The 25,430-nt window shown below is 36.2% G+C and overlaps 4 protein-coding genes across 6 annotated transcripts in view; 2 read left to right on the top strand and 2 right to left on the bottom strand.

Moving 5' to 3' along the window:
- The window catches only part of vcpip1 (valosin containing protein (p97)/p47 complex interacting protein 1), a 290,019-nt gene that overhangs the window by 7,319 nt on the left and 257,270 nt on the right, over positions 1-25,430 (top strand). The window lies entirely within an intron of this gene.
- On the bottom strand, positions 983-12,521 carry adhfe1 (alcohol dehydrogenase iron containing 1). 3 transcript variants are annotated; one of them, XR_008803859.1, is made up of 19 exons: positions 12,409-12,521; positions 11,936-11,985; positions 11,806-11,858; positions 11,460-11,513; positions 11,088-11,242; positions 10,767-10,963; positions 10,462-10,539; positions 10,163-10,268; positions 9,481-9,633; positions 9,253-9,351; positions 8,866-8,944; positions 8,177-8,273; positions 7,737-7,894; positions 6,503-6,663; positions 4,617-4,677; positions 4,491-4,531; positions 4,226-4,384; positions 1,786-1,871; positions 983-1,709 (listed from the first exon to the last, which is right to left on the bottom strand). XR_008803859.1 is itself a non-coding variant. In XM_056234555.1 (14 exons), the coding sequence occupies exons 1-14, from the start codon at positions 12,459-12,461 to the stop codon at positions 6,580-6,582; spliced, it is 1,416 nt and encodes a 471-aa protein (XP_056090530.1). In that variant the 5' UTR covers positions 12,462-12,521; the 3' UTR covers positions 6,020-6,579. The 3 variants fall into 3 exon arrangements, 1 of the variants encoding a protein (XP_056090530.1); XR_008803860.1 differs by having other exon boundaries at positions 985-1,709; positions 11,806-11,849; XM_056234555.1 differs by lacking the exons at positions 983-1,709; positions 1,786-1,871; positions 4,226-4,384; positions 4,491-4,531; positions 4,617-4,677 and having other exon boundaries at positions 6,020-6,663.
- On the top strand, positions 17,570-18,012 carry LOC130070247 (corticoliberin-2). The gene has a single exon (XM_056234569.1). It carries the CDS (start codon positions 17,593-17,595, stop codon positions 18,010-18,012), a length of 420 nt encoding a protein of 139 aa, XP_056090544.1. The 5' UTR covers positions 17,570-17,592.
- trim55a (tripartite motif containing 55a) lies at positions 18,408-24,474 on the bottom strand. Its single transcript, XM_056234570.1, has 10 exons — positions 24,094-24,474; positions 23,255-23,427; positions 21,755-21,932; positions 21,549-21,644; positions 21,270-21,415; positions 20,504-20,591; positions 20,321-20,343; positions 20,094-20,218; positions 19,778-20,007; positions 18,408-18,521 (listed from the first exon to the last, which is right to left on the bottom strand). The coding sequence occupies exons 1-10, from the start codon at positions 24,256-24,258 to the stop codon at positions 18,441-18,443; spliced, it is 1,305 nt and encodes a 434-aa protein (XP_056090545.1). The 5' UTR covers positions 24,259-24,474; the 3' UTR covers positions 18,408-18,440.

The raw sequence follows: 25,430 nt of genomic DNA, 5'->3' as shown, positions 1-25,430 counted from the left end.
TAATATTATGAAACGATTACAAATTAAAATAGTTTAAATGGTCATTTATTTATTGCTGTATTTTCAGCATCACTCTTCAGTGTCGCATGATCCTTCAGAAATCATTCTAATATGCTGATTTGGTGCTCAAGAAACATTTATTTTTATCAATGCAGAAAACGGTTAACATTTTTTGTGGAAACTGATGTTTTTTATTTCAGGATTCTTTGATGAACAGAAAGTTCAAAAGAATAGCATTTATTTGAGATAAATATTTTGTTACATGTTTTTACTGCCAGATTATTTAATGAATCCTGCTTGCTGGATAAAAGTATTAATTTCTTACTGATCCCAAACGTTTGAAGTTGAACAGTAGTGTATACTAATACATTTTTAAGGTTGTAAAAATTAACATTAATGTACTGTGAACAAAGTTGAGCAATAGTACATTTATTAAAATTAACCTAGATTTATAAATGCTGTAAAAAATTGTTGTTTGCTCATTCCTAATGCATTCACAAATTGAGCCTAAGTGTAACGCATTACCTAATTAGTGTTGATAAACTTTTGTCCTCATTATGTCTGAAGTGATCATGATTCTAGTCAGACTGTGAATTACAAAATTACCTTTCATTTCAGGAAATTTTGCAGCAATCAGCTGTGTGCGCCAACGTCCTACACACACAAAAAAGCTAAATAGCCCATAAGAATTCAACAGCACCAAGGGTAAACTAAGCTTCATCATTTAACAGTAATCATACTAGGGTTAAATACAACTGTAGTGACTTTCATAACTTTTAGTTGGTCCTCAATTAAGATGTCATTGCAGGGAAATCAATAGTGCTCCAGTGGTTATAAGATGATTATTATATTCCAAGTGAATTCTCCAAAATTAAAGCAAAGGGCAGCAATCCATTATTACAAACAACAAAACTTAAACTTCCAGTTCCACATAAATTTGAGGGGTTTTTTTATATAAATTGTATTATCCATATGAAGAACACAGTCAGTCAGTGTGTTGACCCCATCCACATAAAATTGAATGACTCGTACAAAAAAAGGGTTTAAATGAAAATCGAAATGTTGTACATTCGCCCTATAATACCTCTTTAATAGCATTTTAATATACTGTATACATACATACATACTGACTCATTTCACATTTAAACACTGTAACAATATCTACATCATTGTAGTCTTTGTGCATTATTAGACTAAATAAATACATATATTCAAACAAATATATTCTTAGGCGAAGGGTGTGATGTTTCCATTAAAACTGCAGTGTAATGAAATTCAAATGTCTTTTAATCAAAACCACAATATTTACATATAGTATTTATTTACATGTGGGGCAGTAACCTAATAGTAAAGACTCCTGATACCAGAAGCAGATTCAATTCCACAAGCTGGCAAGTTACTGAGGCCCCAACCCCTAACCAGGACACCGAACTTCCGTTTATCTCCTCCACAAAGAAAGAGCTGCGTACGGACTGAACGTTTAGTGTCATGCTGTCCTAGTTTCTGCTGCTCTGTGACCCATTTAAAAGGGAAAAGTGGAGCTCTAAGGGTGGATGCATCAGTCAGGATTAAATGCTGGATTTATGGAGCCGATCGAACGAACTGCATGTCCGTCACTACGTCGACGAGAAAGCAGCCGCTTAAGTAATCGAGGTGAACCCGGCACCCCTGACAGAGACGCCCGCCGCAGCAGTTTCAGAGAGCGCCCTCTAGGGATACAAACACCAATGATCCCACAGTACAACAAAAACAAATGAAGAGTTACAAAACATCACAAGCTCTCACCCTGCACAGCCATTACGATTATTAGAAGACTCCTGCATTGAGCTCTGCGCCTCCTGAGTCACGATGGGCCTCAGTGGCTCCTGCTTCTGCACACACATAAACACATACAGTTCTGTTCAAACATCTTAAGGACGTTAGATGCTTTTATATGATAGCTTAAGTGTGCCAGTAGGAAGTTTGGAAGTTTGTTTTTAATGTTACATCAAGCATCACAGTTCTTTTTTGAAGGCCATCTCAGTTTGCAAAAGTAATTTCTGGAAATAGAAAGCCTTTCTAGAAGAAGCTTTTATAGCAACAATGGGAGCATCTCCCTATTAACCACTGTGAAAATGAATTGAATGAATGTACTTGTAGTGTACTTAAAATCTTAGAAGTATATATTTTTAAAACTGTACTTGCATATAATATATTAATGAAGTAAAAGGCCACTTAAGCGTACACTTTAAAGACCCACTCCGATGAAAATAATGTTTTTCTAGGTGTTAACATGTTCTTGTGGCATTTTTCTGATGTTAGAGGACATATCTTGAGAAAAATAAGCTCAAAGTTGTATTTCTGAGTATTTCTAAATTCAAATGGCTGTGAATCAGTAGCAGACGCTAAAATGCCGGCTAAAATAGACTGGAGTTGTGACGTAGTAACTCCACTGGGCGTCTCCACACGCGACGTCTTGGAGTGAAATAATGATCGGTGATAACTTTGATTAACTTCGGATAATAATAATTAACGTGTATATAATACTGTTGCCCCACCGGTATTGGGGGTGTAAGCTAGCGGGAGAGACAGAGCTCTCAGCAACGGGCAGGGGGAGGGTCGTCTCCGTGCCAACGGCTCCGCCCACAACGCAGAGGCGAATTGCTAATGAGCTACTGCCGCTCTGCTGAAGCGAAGTCCCAGAAAACGGCACAGGTTTTGTGATTTTGGCTAAAAATGGCATAATCATAATTTAAAGACTACTGGGAATGTTTAAAAATAGCTCAAAATATGATCGGAGTGGGACTGTTTCTTGAGGCACTTAAAGGGATAGTTCACTCAAAAATGAAAACTCTGTAATTAATGACTCCCTCATGTTGTTCCAAACCCGTAAGACCTTCGATCATCTTTGGAACACAAATGAAGATCTTTTTAATAAAATCTGAGAGATTTCTTTCCATCCATAGACAGCTACACAACTACCACTTTGACGCTTCAAAAAGTTCATAAGGAGATTGTAAAACTAATCAATATGAACTGAGTGGTTTAGTCTGAATTTTCTGAAGAGACTCGACCGTTTTATATGATGAACAGATTTAATCTAGGCTTTTATTCACATCTAAACATTCATCAACTCACACATCAGTTGTGGTAAACGGAAGCTCAAGCATGTCAGCTTGACGTGGGAGAACCAATGAGGTTTATTCTCGTGTTACACAACACGTTTGAGCTTCTGCATGAGGTTTGTTCTCGTGCGTCAAGCAGGTTCAGTTGAGCTTATGTTTATGTTCATTAATCAATGTTTATATGTGAATAAAAGCCTAAATTCAATCTGTTCATCATATAAAGTGATCGAGTCTCTTCAGAAAATTTGGACAAAACCGCTCAATTCATATGGATTTCTTTTTACGACCTCTTTATGAACTATTTGAAGCGTCAAAGAATCAGTTGTGTAGCTGTCAACTGAGGGACATAAAGCTCTCAGATTTCATCACAAAGATCTTCATTTGTGTTCCGAAGATCAACTGAAGTCTTGCAGGTTTGGAACAACATGAGTTATTAATGCCAGAATTTTCATTTTTGGGTGAACTATCCCTTTAAGTACACATTTAAAAAGTGCCCTTTGTAGTCATTTCAAATTAAGTTTTACTTTAAAATACATTTTAAATAATTGCATTTTAATATTATTTTGCCGTGCTTTTAAAAATTACACTTATGTTGACTAACATAATAAAGCACTGTAGCATTATTCTATATCATATAAAAAATTAATTCATTTTAAATGTACTGAATTGCAACTTCATCATTACAAAAGCACAAATATATTTAAATGCATGATATACAAAACTGACATTAAAGTACATTTTAGTTTACCATAAATGCTCGTCAGTACATTCGGCAGTAAGCTTTAAGCATATTTCCAAGACAATAAAAGTAAGTAACTATGAAATTACATATAAAGATGTACTTAAGTCCTACTTAAGAGGGTCAAAAAAGCACTCTTAAATTCAACTAAATGCATTTAATATAAATGTATATAAATGTAAATTATAATACATTTTCATTTAATTGCAAGTTACATGCAATTAAGTGTCCTAAAACATTACATTCATCTTTTAAGAACGTAATTCTTTTTCACAAGGGACACCCATGGTTTTGAAATGAAATGCTCAACTAGCACACACAGGTGTACTGAAAGCCATGTAGTGCATAATTTGTGCACTGAATGTGTTTTGTGCATGAATACCAGAGTAAAGCAGGCTGTGGGCAGGTATCCCTCCTTTCCGTTCTGAAGTCGGATGTAACACCAGTCAGCGTTCTCTTGATACAGCAGCAACACGACCTCACCAGCACGGACACACACCTCTTCATCACAGTCTGCACTGTAGTCTGCTGCCACAACCATCTCACACACAAAAAACATAATTCGATTTCACCATCAGCTTAAAAACTGCTGTATCAAATCAGCATAAGAAAACGGAAAAGCAGCTCAGATGAGAAAAGATGAGTACCATTTCTCCTTCGTGCTTGAATATCACTCTCTTTCGACAAACTGTAAGATTTGATAATTTTGCTGTAATTATAATGGTAAATTTAACAGAAATTATCAAAAAAGAGAGCATGAAAAGATGACTGACCTTGAGGAGACAGCACAGTTGTGAACACTTCAAACTCTTCATGGCTCTGCGTGTAGATTTGCTGCATGATGAAGTCAGACAACACACAAACTCTGAATGTACCTACAGTGTAAGAAGAGCTGAGATACTTTATCGATTCCTTCAGAATCACTGCTATTGCTAAACCTTCTCCTTCCTTTAAATACTCTCTTAAAGACGCACACACATTAGGAGATCTTGGTTAGGTGCTTTTCTAGGAAGCTTTAGCACTCTTAAATCTATTTAAATCTGTTCCACTTCAGTTGATTAAATGCTGCAAGTAACAGCTTTGATCAGCCAATCACACACTTCTAAAAGTCAGCTCTCTGCACTTACAGTAACTCACTCAAACCTTTAACACATGACACCACACTTCACATTCAACAAAACAAATCACTTTCAATGTTATTAGCCTGTAATACAGTAAGATATATTTGAAAAGGTATTCTGATTTCATTATCTTTCAAGCAATAATCTGTACACTGCATTAAATACAGTTTTTTTTTTTTTTTTTTTTTAGCTCAGTTTCAAATAAAATCAGTTGCGTGGAGATCAGTGAAATTCTGAGTTCTAGGCCCACATTCATCAGCTGGGCCATTTCTGACCATTTTGTATCCCCAAAGGAGATCTGAGATGACTGGGAAAATGTGTTCCTATCAACTAGAATTCACCCTATATATAGAGCGTTGTTAGATAGCAATACATTTTCACAGGTTTCGAGTGCACAGTATCCAAATCTAAACACGATGGTTGCAAATTTCCTAGTTTACTTAGAGACTTCAAGTTGCAATTCCTCACTAAGTAATTAATTGCTGTAATTTATTAACTTTTTCCTTGAAATGGTGACTGATGCAGTCGAAAATGATGTAGGTTTTCTGGACACCTGTTTTTTAAAATATTTTAAATGTTTTTCAACACTTGTGTTATTTCAGTTGCCGCCATTTTTTTTTTAAATAGGCCAAAACAATCTTAATATACACAAAATATTTGAATATCTGATCACCGACTTTCTACTAACATTTTTAAAACTATTTCTTTATGCTAATATTCAGCTGCTTAAATGCAATTAGCACGTGGCGAATTTAGTTATGTTAACACACTGTAAAAACATTTTATTTTATTACTTAAAAAAAGTGTTTGTTCCATCTTAAAATTTTAAGTTCAGTCAACTCAAATATCCAAGTTGTCACTGTGTACAATTTTCACATTTCAAGTTGACTAAACTTAAAATTAAGGCAGCACGAATACCTTTAAGTTAAAACCATTTTTTTATTTTACAGTGCACGTTAATGGGGTGTTGAGGCCATTTGGGGCGCTAACTGGTGCCCCCTGGGCAACTGCCTAGTTTGCATATATGCCAAGAAACAGCCCTGATCATCAAAAAGTATTATGGCATTTGCATTTTATTGCATGCATTGATATTTCAGAATTTCATTTTCAGAATTTCTGTGAATTCTTTCAGAATTGCTGCATGGCCATTCAGAAAGAAAAAAAAACTCAATCGAAAAAACAAATGCAATTGAAAGTCTAATCCTGATTCTTAGATTAGACTTATTTAAATCCAACCTGCCTAAATCACTCTGAATAACAAATCAGCCTTAAGAGTTACAGTGAATGGAGAGTCTCAGTACTGTGTGTGTATACAGGGTGGTTTAAATATAATTACTATGATGATTATGTTTAAATAAGTTGACGACATATTAAACACAATATTTAGATTGGTGTACAGCATATAGTATCTGATTGTGAGTGTGTTATAGTTCTGTGATTCAAAACTTTAAATCCTTTCTCGCTCAAGACAGTGACATTACTGTGAAAGGATTAAAGTTCAGAGAGGTCAGTTTGTTCAGATCAGTGTCTCTGCTTACATAATGAAATCAGCACAGCTAATCTGAGGCTGTGCTTCTGCGAACACCATCAACATGTTAAAATGTCCTTCAAGAGCTCAGTAAAGCTTCATGGATGCAGCAAACAGACCGGTCAGATCTTCTTCAGTGTGAGCTCGAGGAGACAGTTTAGTTACCCGCTCCTGTGAAAAATACACAAAAACAAACTCAGTAAATTACTCTTGAGATAGTTTTAACACATATAATAATATAATTATTTTATTTACTTAATTATGAAAATAACTAGCATGATGTTATATGCGTTTGAGTGTGGTATTTTAAGCCAGGGCTATAAAACATGAATAAAATACCATATTAATGTATTTCAAATACTTTGTTATAATGCTAAAATTGAGGCCATTAAAATAGGCATTAATGATGCAGTTGTACATTGCATAATTTTGCTTCATACAATTTAATGTGGGAGGGACAATTGGTGGACTTCCTGTTGATCTCATATTTTAATGTTATATATATGAAGACTTTAGATGCAAAAGCCTACAAGTCCGTCTAACGCTTTTCTTTAATATTAACATTTTTATCAGGCTCCTATGTGTAGGTTTCTACCTAAGTACCGGCATTTCTGTATAAGCTGAGGCTGGGATTTAGTGAGTTTGAAATGAAAGTATTTGATGAACGTATACTATGTGCGGACTCGGAGAGCATTCACTCAATATTATTATCTCATTTTTGACAGAGGTGGCTTTTAGAGGCATTTGCATCGTAGGTCTTCATATATATATATATATATATATATATATGTATATATATATATGTATATATATATATGAAAGTCTATTTATATATATATGTGTGTGTGTGTGTGTGTGTGTGTGTGTGGGTAACACTATTTGTGTCCTTGTTACACGTTACATGTAGTTACAGTAGTAATAACTATAAACTATGCATAATTACATGCAACTAACCCTACACCAACTCCTAATCCTATAGGAAGTACATGTAGTTCATTATTATAACTCAGTACTTAAATGTATAATTACACTGTAACACGGACACCTTAAAATAAAGTGTACCCTAATAATAATAATAATAATAATGAACAGTCGCTTTAGCTGAAGGAGCTCAGCCCTTTAAGATGCCATATTTCTCTCTTATTCTCAGGTGTTGGGGGATTTTTGGTGTAGCAGAATTTCAGCTTTAAGCAAAAAAATTATCTGTAGCACTTTAGTGCAGGGACGTGACATGATTTGTTGACCTGAGGGATGGTGCCCTTCACCAAAGATGGAATGTCTTCTTTAGTGTAGCCAATTGCAGACAAGCCGTCCTCCACTTCTAGGTCATACAGAAACGACCTGAGAGTGTCCGCCAACACGCGGCCAGCATCATCTTTCTTGATGTTACTCAAATCAGTACCTTATGAAACACATACACATACCATCATCAATTCAATCTTACAGTGCTCTCAAAAGCAGCATTTTCTATAAAATCATCCACAAATTACAGTGAATAACACATAATCAATGCACCTCACATCCGTTTTACACAATAACCATGTCCCTTTCCAATACAGCAACCCAAATGAATACACTTTTGAACTTTTCAGAAAGTTACATTTTAAATCTTCATAAGCTACTGTCAAATTACAGTGTTAATAAATATTTGAAAATTTTGAGATTGGCCTTCAAATTGTGATACCTAGTATTTGTGCTGCCTCCAGGTGGCGCTCAGGACACATTTTTCCAGTGAAGGCAAAAACAGCAGGTGAAGTAAGAACTACAGAGAGTCCGTGGGGCTGAAAGAGAAAGGCAGTTAAACTATAGCGTGAAAAACACTGGGAATCCGCCACGAACAAAAAAAAACCTATTAGTGTTAGTACTAGAATTAGTACTATTATGTATTACAGAATATATAATTGTGATATTGCATGTATTAGGCTAGAAACACACTATCATTAAAAAGTGACAATAAGATTTTTTTAAATGTTTTTTAAGTCTCTAATGCTCACCAAGGCTACACTTATTTTATAAAAAATACAGTAATATTAAAATATTATTACAAATTAAACATTTTCCGTTTTAATATATTTTAAAATTCTTATGATGGCAATATTGAATTTTCAGCAGCCATAACTTCAGAATCTGATTTGGTGCTCAAGAAACATTTATTATTATTACCCAATTGTATTGTATTTTATTTCCTTTTATTTTGGAAACAGTAATACATATTTTCAGCATTATTTAAAGAATAGAAAATTCTAAAGAATAACATCTATTTGAAATAAAATAGTTTGTAACATTATAAATCTCTTTACGGTCACTTTCTCTTTTTATTTAAAATAATCATACTGACCCCAAACTTTTGAATGTAGAGCAGTTTATATTTACCACTATAGGATGTTCCACATTGTAGCCTTTAGCCCTGTGAGTTTTAACATTCCCGGCAATGGGATATGACATTCCATGACTTGAACATAAAAAAAGAACAATCAAAAAGGCATTATCAGATAATTTCCACAAATACATATCAATAGAAAAATAGAACTATTGGAAGCACATCATTGTACAGCTGCAAAATCTCTATGCCTTTCCTTAAACTCTCACAGCAATACATTCAGTCCACCTGTGCTCTCTGTTCTGATATGTTCAAATATGGAAAATGATGGCAGTTTAGCACTAGCAATTCCATTAGCAGTCTTTTAATTGTGTTGTGATTCGATGCTGCCAGAATCAACACTTTTTGATGTTAATTTAATGTTAGTTCTCTTTAATTACCATAAATGGACTCCTGCATTGCCAAAGCCAATTCCGGCAAACACACTGGCCAGGTGCATACTGGTGCGAGCCTCCACATCTCCGGCATCACACACCGCCCTACAACACACAAACATATTCATATCTTAACAATATTACATATAAATATAATGTTTTTAAAATGTATAAAAATAATGTACCCAAATATTCAATAAACCACAAATAATCACATGACCTCACTCAACATACCGTTTCAAGTATTTGGCAACGATCATGAGAGCGTGTCTTGCCCAGACATCACTGATTGGATTGCTGCCCTGGTAAGCAGGGCGATTTATGGGGTTGGGTGGGCAGGGACTTCTCAGGTTATACGGCAATGCAGTGAATGACTCTAATGCATGACTAAAAAGAGAAAGATTTCAACCAAACACTATGAATATCATAATCTAAACATAAGATTTTTTTTTTTTAACTAATACTTTTATTCAGCAAGGATGCATTAAACAAATCAAGTGACAGTAAAGACCTTTTTAAAGGTGTAAATGTAGCACGGTTTCCACAGAAACTGTTTTTTACATTGATAATAATAATAAGTTCTTGAGCACCAAATCAGCATATTAGAATGATTTCTGAAGGATCATGTGACACTGAAGACTGAAGTAATGATGCTGAAAATTCAGCTTTGTCGTCACATGAATAAATTAGGTTAATATATAAAAAAGTGATCTCCTTTTATTCAAAATGTTAAAAGCACCAAATGGGAATATAATAGAGCAGGTTTGCATAAAATGAGCCCAACCAGAAACTATCAAATCAGTGCTTTCTGTCAGTATACTTACATTTTCTTGCTGTACACTAAAGGAATTTATCTTTAAGTGATTGCCTTGGTTTGTATATGGTAAATAAGTAAAGTGTACATGTAAACACACACCAGAGCACGTCAAACCCACTGTTAGCTGCAACTCTGGATGGCATGTGAAGAGTATGTAGGGGATCCACCATCCCTAAAGCAGGCTTTAATGCTCGATTTGCAATACCTGAAAAGACACACACATTAAAGTGTTAAACTCACACAACAAACAAAGTACAAAGAACTCAACCTCTATCATTACACCTTAACTATTTAACCATTATCTCATCTTAAACCTCAGTACTCAACCTTTCAGAATTCTGTATCTAGCATACCGAGAACAGAGACGAAATGTTAATGAGTAAAATGTTTCAGCAAACCAGTTTTGGCCTTCATGTCCTCAAAGTCAAAGATCGCCACTCCTGTGGTTTCACTCCCCGTTCCAGCCGTAGTAGGAACTAACACATGCACAGACATACAGACACACAAAATGTAAATAAAAAAATAAAACAATGTAATGTAAACTTTAAAGTAAATAGAAGGTTGGTCTGTGGTCAATGTTTGGTCTCTTCAGCTGTGGTCTGTAGTTATATGCACATGCTAAATGTTCACCATTAACAAGAGAGAGAGACAGAAAGGAAGAAAAAAAGTAATATTAAGTTTGGCTCTGTGTATGTCTTTGTACCAGCGATTAATGGCTTCAGTGTGGCTGTGATGGGTTTTCCTTTTCCAATTGGGGCATTGACAAAGTCTAGAAATTCTGCCTCTGGATGAGATGCATAGAGATTGGCTGCTTTACAGGTGTCAATCACAGAGCCCCCGCCCACAGCAACATACACATCAAAATGTCCTTTTTTGGCAAAATCAATTGCTGCTTTAAAGCTGAAAAGAGAAAGAGAAGTTGCTTTCACTCACTTCTGTGTTCTGTTTATAATCAGAAACACTTATAATGTCATCAGCAAAAACGGACAAAAATCAGCACATTTTCTGTCACATTTTTTTTAACCTTTTGTCGGTTGGTTCTACTCGCACATCCTCATAGATCTTGTATTTGACTCCATGTTTTGTCATTGAGTCCAGCACTGCTGCAACCGGCGGCAGGTGAGACAGGGTTTTATCTGTCATCAGACACACATTATGTGCTCCCATGTTCTGCAAATCCTGATTAAATCAGCCAAAACAGCACAACCAATGACTGACAAATCCAAAACAGGACTGACTTGAAGTGAGGAGAGAGAGCAATAAGATGAGCTATAATAAAACCTAATCAGTTCAATGCTTACAAATGGCGTTCATAAAAATACATTAGCAACTTGAGTGTGAGTAAATGATGATACAACTGTAATTTTTGGGTGAAAAAAACAAACAAAAAAGTTACCATGCCAATTTCTCTGGTAACTCCTGCTCCAAATCTGATATTTGAACAAGCCATCTGAAATAGGACAACAAAAAATGAAATGAATAACCACAATAACAATAATATTATTATTATTATTATTATTATTATAGACCTATGATGTTATGATTTTATTCCTGGATATTCACAGGCTTGCAATTATAATCTGACATCTCTTCGCTTGCCTGACTGACATTCATTAAGAGAAAAGTATTTCACTATAAATAAGTGCAAATTATTTAACACAGTATTTTAAAAACTATACGATAAGTGGTAAAACTATATTCCACAATGCACAATTACATAATAAATGCATGCATGTGCTTACTTCAAATGCGTAGTCTGTTTTGCGTTCACATATATGAGCCTCACCTGCAGATACTACACATATGAAACACACACACTCAGATATTAGTTCTTTTATACAGAGAAAAATCTCTAAAATCTCTTATTCTTACCTCGGTTATAAGTGTGGGAATACGCTTGAGAATGAGCGGGACATCTGCACCTATAAAACATAGCATGCAAAAAATACTACTGAAAATAGATACTAATCTATATTACTTTATTCTGTGTAAAACAAAAAGGAGGTGCTTGCCAGGACGACTCAGTAACCATTCTGGCGAGAGAGGAAAAAAATGCAATAAAAGTAGGCCTAGCCCTAAACGGAGACTATATGCTGTCATTCTGCCTAATATCTTCTTTTTTTCCAAATAAGAAAAAAGTCATGCAGCTCTGAAACAACTTGAGTGTGTCAGACTAAATTATGGTGGGGGGTGAACTATCACTTTAAGGGTTTGTTTACAACTCTCAGGGCATTGAGTACAGACAACATTCTTAGCCTATACACAAATATAAATATTAAAGTGCACAGACTATAAACACACTTTAATATCTTAACGATGAAATGAACTGAAATACTGAAACTTACGCCGCGCTCGCGAGCTGGCGCATCAGATGAGCGACTCTCTCACCGCCTGCCATGATTACTGCTCGTGCCCTCTAGCGCGCGCCCGCAGACACGTCCGCCACCTGCTGACAGGTATGCGCTCATGAGGCGGAAACATTACTGTGTGTGTTGGCAAGTGTCTGAAATAGACTATATGGTGACTTTTATTCCACAAATATCTCTCTCTCTCTCTCTCTCTCAGAGAGAGAGAGAGAGAGAGAGAGAGAGAGAGAGATATTTGTGGAATAAAAGTCATAGCTTTTATTTTGAAGTAAAAAGATAAAATTAGACCCTTGGGTAAAATGACCCTCCCCCCAGAATTGGCACGAATGACCCATGGTTAGCTGTAAATAATGTTGTTATTTTAAAATGTAATAATTATTGTAATTAATGGGGTTATTATTCAGTATTTCACTATTTCCATGAATTATATGTAATTACATTTCAGACATCTCTGCTTTCACTAAAACCTATAAGTTAGTTGAGTGAAATCATTAAATTGCATTCATAGTGTTGCTATTATGACACATCTTCAAGTAAATATTCAAATGTCTATATATATTTCGTAGAATAATTTTACCTTTCAGATTAATCTCTTTTACTGGAATTCCGCTTTGTCTGTCATCGGTTATTCAATTATTATCAACCGAATTGTTAAAAAAAAATTTTTTAATACAATAGTTTTAGTATTTTATATAGATTACACTTTAACAATATATAAATATAATAATGATATCGAAAGTCATTTAAAGCTGCAGTCCGGCATTTTTCCTCTTTGTCGCCATCTCTGTTTGAAATCTGTAATTGCAGTTATTCGCGGAATTATTAACTTTGCGTGAGTTGCACATCGGCATGAAACAGCGCGGATGAACACAATGTTTTGAGACTGCGAGTCTGTCAGTCACCGCGCCGATGTGGAAACTGGCATTCAGAATCACTCACACATTCTACTTTTGGAAGTAGGCCTACAGTATGACCATGACAACATACGAATTTTCATCGGAAAATGTCATCTGAACAAGTAAGTAACATCCACATCAACTAAGGGGGGAAAGCCTTGCAGTAAATCGTGCTGATTAAATATAACGATCGCCAGGGGCGTCACTAGGCCCTTTTTAGGGGGGCTTCAGCCCCCCTAAACTTCTGCCAAGCCCCCCTAAAAATGTGAGATTAATGTAGGCTACACAAATTCGTGTTCGCTTCAGTCTTGTTATAATCAGATTCAGCACGTTCTCAATCCACAGCTGCGCCGTGCAGAGAGCACGTCAGAAACAGAGGACAGGGTGTGTGTGTTCATTTGTGTGTTCATCTGAGCCTCATTGGTCTGTCACTGCTCGTCAATGTCAGAGACGACCAATCAAATCAAAGTAGGCGGCCTTTATGTTCACAGACGCTGCTGAGCGCGAATTTTAACAGTGCGACACGACCATTTTTTACAGTCTATGGACTCGACGCGTACGGTCAAGTGCGAGATAAGATGTAAGTAGCTAAACTTAACATTTCATATTTTACTTTTTTTAGGTCATAAATGTTAAACGAATGACAAAAAATAATCAGGCAAACTAATATAGTTTTGTCTAATTTCGCCATTTTGAACTGAAAATAGGCCTATACACTCGTGTAACTCATGTAATGTAATAATTAGTTTACAAGAAACATTAACAAAGCCGTTTTCATCATGTTAGGCACAAGATTAATAATGAATGTGTACATATTGAGAATATAATACAAATTGTAGCCTTTAGTAAATTAAAAAAGCTCAGCTTTAGGAGGGGAAGAGAAAGGGAGGAAGAGACTGAGAAAAAAAGGAAGAGTGATGGAGATGAGAAGAGAGGAGGTATTGACAAATAATCTGCCCACTGACATGGTTTTAAAGCTATTTCTTATCCTTTTTTTTGGTCTTCAAACGTCTTGAAATGCACATATCAGAAATAAAAAATTTGAACCCCCTACCAATCTCAAATTTAGGACCTCTGTGATTATAAAGCCCTGTCTACGGCCCTGTATTAGGCATAAGATCAATAATAAATGTGTAGCCTACATATTGTGAATGCATTTAATAAACTTAATTAACTTTAGTAGCTTTCAGTAAATAAACGCGTCTGAGAAAATGATTCATAGGCAAAATCAACCTATCAGTTGACCCTATGTTTACTTTCTTCACTGACAGACAAAAATGAAAAGCCTATATCAGTCAAAGCTCAGCTTTAGGAGGGGAAGAGACAGGGCAAGAGAAAAACAAAGAGAAAAAAAGTGATGCTGCTGATGAGGAGAGAAAAATTGTCAGCTGCCCACTATCCAAGTTTTTTGGCCTTCAGAACATCTTAAAATGCACATATGTAGATCAGAGAAATCAAAATTTTCTCGGGGAGACCCCAAACCCCCCTATTTGCCCTGCCTCACATTTGGGACCACAGTTATTATAAAACCGTGCCTTTGCATCGTAATGAAAATGGTTAATAGTGATCTTTAGATCCTAAACTAAAGTGTTACCTTTTTTTATAATTTGTTTAAAAATCATATTGGGGGCTTAGCCCCCCTAAAATGAAAATCCTAGTGAGGCCCCTGACGATCGCGTCAAACCTTTCAAATTATACTTTGTTCTCAAATTATCAACATCAGCATTGTGACTACATTTAATGTGTATTATGATTACCCTGTAGTTCAGTTTCTATTTCTATGCAGTCTAATTTCTAATTGTCATACCAATAAATTAATGTTTCTTTACTGGTTTTCTTTGAGAAAAAAGAAAAGAAAAAAAAACACGTATCTGTAATCCGATGCATATTTAAAACTATATATAATTTCGGAGGAGGCCGGTTTGGTTTGCTTGGAGTAGAGGTGAATTGCTCCCTCTCATAGCTAGCACAAAATATTTACCATAATAGCTAAACGAATAAAGACAGGAAACTCCGTAACTGTGTGAATTAAGCGAACAAGTGTGCTACTGTTACACGATTGAACTATTGAAATGTCTTACCTGTCCTAAAAGAAAAAAAGCCGTCTCTGCGTCCGTTTTGAACCGATGTTTATCCTTGTTTTCGCGTGGGCCAGTTGCAGTCTCTTTTTTCTCTAACGTTACCCACTCTGAAGTCCGAATTATTTGGGGTTTTACAAGTGGTGAATGTCCAGTTGTCACTGGGGATTGTCGTTTGAACCTTTCTGTATCCGCCATAAGTTTAATTATTTAATGCTGTGAGAAAAGGCTAAAAATGTCCACCTCCAACATCCTCACGCAATATAGCCGACTAGCCGGGACGCCTTCTTTATGTGTACAGATGTGACGTAATTACGCAAAGACATGCTCGAATTTCCTGCGGAAATCCACCAGTACCACTGGAATTAAAATCATTATTACAAGCTAACCGTTTTGAATCGGGCAAAAGCAAGCAGATATTTTTGAACACTGGCTGGTTATGTTTTTTTTTTTTTTATTATTATTTTGGATAATTTTTAACCCAAAAAAGTTACGGACAGCAGCTATAAACATTCTGTAAAAGTCTGGGGCTTCTTACCCCAGGGGGACAACTTACCCCAGTAGGGGCCATCTTACCCCTCTTTTAATATTTGACTGCTATATATGCTATATTTTAATATGTTGTGCTAGAACTAAATTAGCGAATGTTTCTATTTATTTCCTATAATAACACATTGGCTGATGCATCATCATCCTGCATGCTAAACATTCTAAATATGTTACAATTTAAAAGTAAATCCACATTGTTCTTAAGGGGGGCATCTTCCCCCATCCATCCCCTATATTTTTTACACAATAGCAGGGCAGATTGTCACTGTATGACTTAAATTGTCACAATGGGAGCTTAAACTAATATGCTTTTCTGCAAAATTTGCTAAATTAAAACAACAAAAGGAATTATGAACTTTATGAAGTAGGCTACAGTTATGAAGTACTTTTTCGTTAGTCGCCATTTATTAGGGTATATATAGCATACATATTATAATAGCCTAATTGCCAGTGTTTTATACAACACTTACTTTTTAATTAATTTTGTTAAACTGTAAGGTGTGGAGCAACTGTTTGTGTTTCACTGACTTTATCAGAACAGCTTTTCTAACAAATTAACCACTCTGAGATGGCTAATTAATCTGTCAGTAATAATATTATATATATATGTATATATATATATATATATATATATCCCAGAATAATATAAATTATCAGGAACTCAGCACAGCAACACATCTAAATAAAGGCAACTATTTAATTTCTTGCCGTTATTAAACACAAAACTAATCTAATCCAAAAACATTCTAATTCTCAAATTTCTGAGAATGACGTAAACTGCCCTCCCTCGGCGTCAACAGCAGTCTCTCAATCTACCATGGATTGATTCCACGAATTAAGAAAGCCCCGGTAAATTCCATAGACAGTAAAAGGGTAAATTCAGAGGAGACTGCCTCTTGAGTCAATATACAGTGTACTAAACACAGGACGGAATCCAAGAGTATTTTCATTTTTTACTTACTTGAACCGCAGCCAATTATTCCGTTACTCATTCTGGTGACTGTCATCTCCGAAATCTCGCGTCATATAAATAAACTCCCAGCGATGGTCGCGCTACACCGACGACAGCAGACTCTCTCAAACATCCGGAGAACACCTGAGGTGAGCATGAACTCAACACACGCCTACAAAAGACTGTGAAAAATAATAGCCTACATTAAACATTAGAAAGCATTTTTACAGTGTGCGAAAGTCATTCTTTCACTGAAGCTGAAAATGCTCTTTGGAATTCCATATTAATATTCTCAATTTATTATGCCGGAGAACATGCATCAGTTTTTGCAAGTTTTGCAGTTGTATCATCTGAGGTGATGCTGTCATTAAAGAAAAATACTAAATAAATACCAAATATATTCTCAAACTTTCTTTGTAATAAAAACTTTGTATTAAATAGAAAAATGTGAAATACAAGACTTTTCACTAGTCATAGCTAGCAATAGGCTACTTTAGGAACACGTACATATGTAGCCGTATTAGATTTTTATTTACATTAGGAATATATAGCCTAGTACAAACGTCCAGGATTCCTGGACGTTTGTATCGCCTATTGTAGCCTGCTGTATAGCCACCCTTCTATATTTTGTACTGCCTACTGTACTCGTATTATCGTATATTATTCAGATTCCTGGGAATTTCCCTCAATGAAGCTGCACGTACTACTCGCTGCGGTGTCTCTCTGGGTCTTCGTCTCGCTGTCTGAGTCCGCTCCTGGACACACAGACACGCAGCTGCCAGTTCTGATGCGTTTGGGAGAGGAGTACTTCATTAGACTGGATAATGCCGTTCACAGCCCGCGCGCGCCCGACCGGAGAACCCCGTCCCGCGCCGAGGCTCTTCAGCTGCAGCTCACGCAGCGGCTAGGAGGTAAGATCGGTAGTGTCGGTAACGGGATCATGAACAGATTCGTGGAACGTGAGCGCCGGTCTGAGGATCCACATCCACCAATCTCGCTGGATCTGACTTTTCACCTGTTGCGCGAGGTGCTGCAGATGGCGCGAGCCGAACAACTGGCCCAGCGCGCGAGCAACAACCGCAAAATGATGGACGATTTAGGAAAATAAGAAAACGAACTACACAAGCATGTTTTTAATTCAATTCCTAAAGTAATACAACACATGATTATGGTTTACCCACGTGAATACTTTGTGTTTGGTGTCTTTTTATCCAGTTTGGCCTTTTCCTACTTTTCCTACCTTTCAATGTATAAATCGTTTTCCTATCTTTAAAAGTTTTCCCCCAGAAACAGCCATTATTAACATATACAAAAGAGAATGTTTATACACTTATTCATAATCCTTTATTTTGCATTTTAGTCAGCAACTTCAGTAAAGATTGTCATCATTTTATATTTAACAGTTGTGGTTTTTACCTTTTCAAATTCCTATCTATTCAATATATTTATGATTGTCAAAGTAACAAAATATTAGTTATGAAGAACAACAGGTTTTTCTGGAAGGTCACTGGGATGTTGCAGGGTTACCAACTGAATTTATTTTGGCACATTTAACCAGGAAAAAGAGAAAACATGGCGTGGTTCATCCTCAGATGTCTGGCTGGGACCGGCAGTTACCTAAATGTATGGGAAAGACAGAGAAAGAGAGATGGATAGACAGATACATAGAGACAGACAGACAGAACAAAAGTGGTTTGATAGTGATTTGTGGTCAGAAAACTCTACAGCATATATGTGGTCATATGAAATAATGTCGAAATGACTGGAAGGGTCACGAATGGGCAAGGCAATTTTCACTCGTAACTCAGGAACAGGCTGTTTTCATCTTCAAGGTTCAGATGTCTAGCAGCTCAGATTTTGAAGATACCAGCCTGTTTCTTATATGTTTTAATCACAGGGACATTCTAATGATGGCCAGCCCCAAGTGGACTGTTCGTATTCTGTATGGTTTTCTTTAATTCTGTATTTCTGAGGGCACTTACTGTTACAGCCAAACCTCTTTCTGATTCTAAAAGTAACAAAATTTAGCTAAGCCCATGAGAATGATATTGTGAAATAATAAGGCCATAAGATATATGCTGTGTCTGAAAATTTAGGTCGCTGACGTGTCAAATGATCTACAGCAAAATAGTTTAGGTTTGGTGATAACTAAGCAAATATTTAATTACTATAACTATAATATTCTTGCTAGAAATGACATCAGAAGTTGACAACGTTGGTTGCAAATGGACACTTACACACAAACTGACCACCAACCACAACTTTCAGACGCCATCTTTCTTTTTCTAGCTCAACTGTAACAAAATGGAAAGCACAGGATTGTGGGATATCAAAGGCAGCGAAGGATACATCTATGCTGCCTTCAAAAATAGACCAGATGAAGGCATTTCAGGAGACAGGAAGTGAAGCTAACATTGGATTCTGACGTGCATTGATGCCTTCTTATGCAGCCTCCAAAGGCAACATTTTTAAATGTTCGGACACAGAAATGAAATCAATGCATGTTCAAAATTATAATTTTGCAATATAATTAGCTGAATTTTACAGAAATGTTTCACTGAAACTTTATTTGACAAAGTTAAATATCACTCATTTTAAATCCCATAATATATTTAAAATGAAGAACAAATGAGAAAAGTGTCCATATTTTGGTGTCTGGGGTCATGTGTTTGAATCATAAGGTATAATCTCAAAATGTAAGCTGATCCCAACACAGCAGCTGCTGCTTTATGATCCATAATGTCCTCAGATTCCAATTGTGTCTTCCACAGTGTCTTAACCTTACAAACATTACTGATCAATCCTAAAAAATATTATTAAATAATCAAGGCATCACAAATATGGATGAGATTAAAAGAGGGAGAAACCCTTACCTGAGCTGGCGCATCTGTAGAAGGGTTGTGACTGGAGTCTGGAGTGGGCGTTAATAAGGGCGTGTTCTCTGCCGGGTTGATTTTCACTGATTGGTTGGGTTTTGATGACATTTGGGAGGAGTCTGTTGTCATTGGTGGGGGGTTCGGTACAGGTGTTTGTCTCTGCGGGGTCTCAGGACTAACAGTACCAGCTAATTCTTCATCATCATCCTCTTCATTGTCGTCACCATCTAAGTAAGAGAAAAATACCTTATAAAGAGACAGATTCCAATAAAACCTTACCTGACAATTTAGGTTAGGATTAGAGTTAGTTTACCCCTGATAAAGTCTATGCTGAGTATTGCTCTTCGTTCAGGCTGGAAGTTTGCAGTGAAATGATCCATATTCTCATATCCACGCTCTACCTTTTCTAAATGAGACACATTCCTGCCTTCTGCAATTCTGACATGAAAGAGACAGAATGAATTAGATGGCATAAAAAAGGAGTGTCTGACAGTTTAAATGTTTTTAGAATCAGTAAAATGGTGATTATTTGAATCTTACTTCTGTAGTAGAGGCTTCGTATTCTGTTAAAGAGACATTTAGATTAGAGACTTCATACTCCATTGCTTAGGAAAAAAATATGCTTCATTCTCTAATATGTACCAAATTATATTACATTAAGTGTTTTTTTGTTTGTTTTTTGAAGAAAATAAAAAAAAGCATGTAATAAAGAACATTGTAGACCTGCAGGAAGATGGCCATCTCAGATTCCTCCATTGTCTGAACTCCTGTCTCCACTAGTTTGGCTGCGTTATCCAAGTGCTCTCTGTACCTGCACAGGTGATTACTGTGATTAGCAGATTGTAAACATACACACGCATAAACATACCTAGTATGGGAAAATAGAGGAATTATTATGTAAAGAACATTATTTGAAGTTGAGCAGATAAACTTATTAACAACAAAATAATTATGGATATTTGATGAGCATCTATTATTTATCTACCATTCAAAATTTTGTTTTTGAAATAAGTATTTTATGCTCACAAAGGCTGCATTTATTTGATCAAAAATACAGAATTTTCAGTAGCCATTATTACACCAGTCTTCAGTCACAGTGTCACATGATCCTTTAGAAATCATTCTATCATTTTCGTGGAAACTGATACAAATTTTTCAGGATGCTTTGATGACCAGAAAATTCAAAAGAACTCCATTTATTTGAAATAGAAATCTTTTGTAACATAAAGGTCTTTTATGTAAATTTTATGTATCCTTGCTGAATAAAAGTATTAATTTCTTACTCACTCCATACTTTTGAATGGTATATAATGTTATACATTTATATAATAAAGTACATTACAATTAAATTCAAGTATTTTTCATCAGAATAGCAGCTGTTCTTCATAATCATTTGTCACCTATACAGACAATTAGATTACCTATCATCACGAATGTGATCTTCTATATTACTCTTTATTTTTGTGTCATGTGGTATATGTGCATGTACTTGCGCTGTAGGCTATTGATGTAATCGAGTTTCTCCTGCTGTTCTGCAGTGATCTTCAGTGCGAGTTCTCCTCTGCGCTCTTCCAAAAGAGCGTACAGACGATCAAACCATTCACATACACGAGACTTCTGCCTACGCCCATTTTCCTACACACAAACACATACGCACTTGCATCATTACTAGGACTGTAATGTAAGAAATCATAGTTATGATGCCATGGAATTGGTCAACAAAAAAAAGGATCAGTCATTGATAATGATAATAGACACAGACACTGACCTCCACAGATCTGCAGCTTTCCTCTAACTGACTGATGATGCCCTGAATTCTGTCATTGTTGCCAACCAACAAAGCAACACCATCAGACAACTCTGTCTGCACACACAATCACAGAAATATAAACGGATCAATCATCATGAGATAAAGAATACAGTGATGCAGATAGATGATAAGAAAAGCAGAAAAATAGACTAAAAAAGTCTCACTTTCTGGGTCTCGTAGACAGATTTGAGTGGAGCAACCTCACAGGTCTGATGACTCCCAAACACTTTACATAAGGAACAAGTGGGGACAGAGCAGGTCACACAGTATATATTAATCTTCTCTTCTTGATGCTCCTCACACATCAACTCATCATTCTTCACCTCTGGCTCAGGCTTACTGCTGCGGACAGAGAATCAGAGAGATTTTACTTCAATTGTCTATCTTTGTACCTATGTTTTAAAAAAACGTATATAAATGGCTGTATTGAGCAGTGTTTCCCAACCCTGTTCAGGGAGGCACACCAACACTACACATTTTCGCACTCTTCCTAATCAAACACGCCTGAATCAACTCATCAGCTCGTTAGTAAAGACTCCAAGGCCAGGGCTGCGTTCAGCGCCGACAAAACGTTGCACAACGTTTTTTAAACAGAAACGGTGATGCGTTGAACACACTGTTCTGATGACGCAAGAGTTGCAACTATGGCAGCTGAGAAGGCCATTCTTTGTGTTCTTTGTGAAGAATTTTCGGAGCCTGATGAAGTCGGTATAAATATGTGTTTAATACTAGAAAATATGCCCGATGTTACAGTTACTGCACTTGCCGCCCAGAACACAAGAGAACATCCCAATCGAGTGAAGGGATTTGCTGAAACAGAAATGGAAGCACACATCTTACCTAATTCAGATTAAAACACATCTATTTAGCCTCACATACTGACTTTATTTGTAGTTCAAATACCCTGTATTTTCTTTCTCATTTTTAGGAAAAGCACTTAATTACCATTGTTTATTTCTATACCAAATGTCATACACTTGCAATTAAGCTAAAAATATAAACAACTACATCATTATGTTGATATCCTATATTTTTACAATAAAACTTACAACAAACATGTCTTCTAATATCCTCAGTTGCATATACCGAGCTGCATCGAACACATTTGTAAATGACTTTCCTTGAACCCATTGTGCGAGTTCACTTTAATACCGCGTGCTTTATATACATGTTGCTGCTGATTGGACTACAGTTCTGACACACCCACCAAACAAGAGAAAACAAGAATCTTCTGAAAAACAACAAAGAGACACAAATTTCCAAGCAATGAAATACTCCCCTCCCTATAAAAGTAACACAATATAACACATAGTTTTTGTTTAGTTTAATTTCTATTAGTTTGCATCCTCTACTGAGTACAACTAAAATGTAAAGTGATAGAGAAGTGCACAGACAGAGAAAGTAAAAGTCTAACTGCTGTTGCTCATGTTGATGTGTTTCCAAGTGTGTGTGTCTGTGTGTGTTGGGGGTTGGAGGGGACTGATAAATACAGTCCCCTCCAAAAGGTGTGTCTGAAATAGCTCCTGTCACATTGGCCTACTTATAAATATAGTCCCGCACACACACAATTGACCATGTGCTGGAATAGAATAGAATAGAGGAAAGTCTGAAATGATTAGACAGCATAAATAATTAGAGAAGGTGAAATGAAGCTGCAAGTGTACCTGCTAGACTCCTGTTTGTACATATCTATGATGTTCTCCACCAGCAGGTTCCTCTGCAGGCCATACACCCCATGTCTATCCAGAACCACTTCATGCCTACAGGATGGGCAGCGGAACCTGCCGCCTGAGCCCAATGAAGAACCTCCTCGTGTGGGCAAGTAGGGGTTTGAGGCCTGAAACATACACACAAATATTTTTGTTATATACATTTTGGATTTTACTTAAATTATTTCAAATTTTCCTTACAAGGGATTACATGTAAATAAATAAAAACATCTAAATACATTGACAGAAGAAAATAAATAAAAAATAATTTGTGATTCAATAATAATAACTTACTCAAAAGTATTTTGTCTAGCTTAGTACCAAATCCAGCTTGTTTCTTATTACACTCTTCTTTTAACTGTAATTAAAACTATACATTTTAACTATACATTTGTTCCAATCCTGATATTTGTATGACTCTTCTAAATGTTACCACTTTAATCAATTTTCTTGTCATAACCCTAATTCTTGAACAAAATTTCCCACTCTCTTTTGTAGTTAATTAGAAATTTTATGTATAATAAAAATAAATACGACCCATTTTGCCCATTATTTATAGCCTAGAAATCCAGCTTAAGCTCAGCTGGTAGTTTTGGAATATGTTACGGAGGATTCAACTAGCTAGTTTAGCTATTTCAAGCTAAAGTTAGCCATTCCAATGACCAGTAATACAGGCCTACCAGCTAGACACACTCAAGCTGGTTTTTGAATTATGGTGTTATGAAATATCATGTTCCAAAACACTATTGTTTTAAACATTGTTAACCAAGTTTAATTTTACGTATTGTTGGTACCTGAAAGATGTCATTGGCACATTTGCGGCAGAGGTTGTGTTGGCACGGTAAGATTACCACCGGCTTGGTGAAGATCTCAAGGCAAATGGGGCATATCAGCTGCCTCTCCAAACTCTCCATGGTCTCGCGCGTTCTAGGGCACCAATAATCCAAACCCACACTCATCACGCGGAGCGCGCGCTTGACAAACACACTCCGGTGTGTCTTCTTCTGTTTATTTTTTTTATTTCCTTTCAAAGAAATCCAGTTGTAATATTGTCTCCGTACGTGGCACTCGTAGGCCGCTCCGTCACCTTCCTCCACGCGCTTGTCTGGTCTGTTTTTAGCATGGGTACGTAAATGTTGCCATGATTACGTGACCATATATGAAAACGGCACTGCGCGAGACCGGGCAGCTGTCTACCCCCACCAGCCACCACTGACCACAAGCTCGCAAACCTCCCTTATAACACGCGCAGTCGCGCACCCCTGGAAACCAGCTGCGGCGTGAGAATACCACTAGCCTACACTATGGTCATCCAGACTACTTTCATCTTTTCCCTTAAAAGTTTAAATGTTAAGTCCAATTATAACAAGAAAATCTTATTAGTCTTTCTTTAGATTTTCTTGTTAAAATTGGAGTTAAGTCTACTATATGATGATGTAAAGGAGATCTTCTGACATAAAGTATCCTTGCACTTCCATGTTCTTGTACCATGTTACATTGAAGTGGCATGTAAATACCACAGTAGCCTACACAAATATGATAATAATTGGAACACCATATTTTAAATATGGGGAGACTTGACTGACTTTCTGTTCTTATGGTCTCGCAAACTAATGCTTAATTTTATTGTTTTTGTAGATAGATAGATAGATAGATAGATAGATAGATAGATAGATAGATAGATAGATAGATAGATAGATAGATAGATAGATAGATAGATAGATAGATAGATAGATAGATAGATAGATAGATAGATAGATAGATTTAGGCTCACAGCATGAAAACAGTGTAAGAGCGCCATCTATTGTTACAGCTTTGCATTTTCACAATCTCTAAACTTGTTGACCTTTTTATTGTTTCTAGATCATATTAAAGTAAACACATCTCTCTTAACACAAGACCAGGAAATATAACAGTATGTGTTTCTACTCACTGTGAAATCTCAGAATATAGTGTTTCTTTGGCTCAGGATCAGTTCTGTCTGTATCGGATCTACTGAAGAATCCAGTGACTATTCCCTGTGGACACAGTTACTGTATGAACTGTATCACAGGCTGCTGGGATCAGGATGATCAAGGGAGTCTACAGCTGCCCTCAGTGCAGACAGACCTTCACTACAAGACCTGTTTTA

The sequence above is a fragment of the Rhinichthys klamathensis genome, unplaced genomic scaffold, assembly GCF_029890125.1.
Source record: "Rhinichthys klamathensis goyatoka isolate OS25496 unplaced genomic scaffold, OSU_Roscu_1.1 h1tg000398l_1, whole genome shotgun sequence".
Classification (NCBI taxonomy): Eukaryota; Metazoa; Chordata; class Actinopteri; order Cypriniformes; family Leuciscidae; genus Rhinichthys; species Rhinichthys klamathensis.
This window is presented reverse-complemented; position numbering and strand designations above follow the sequence as displayed.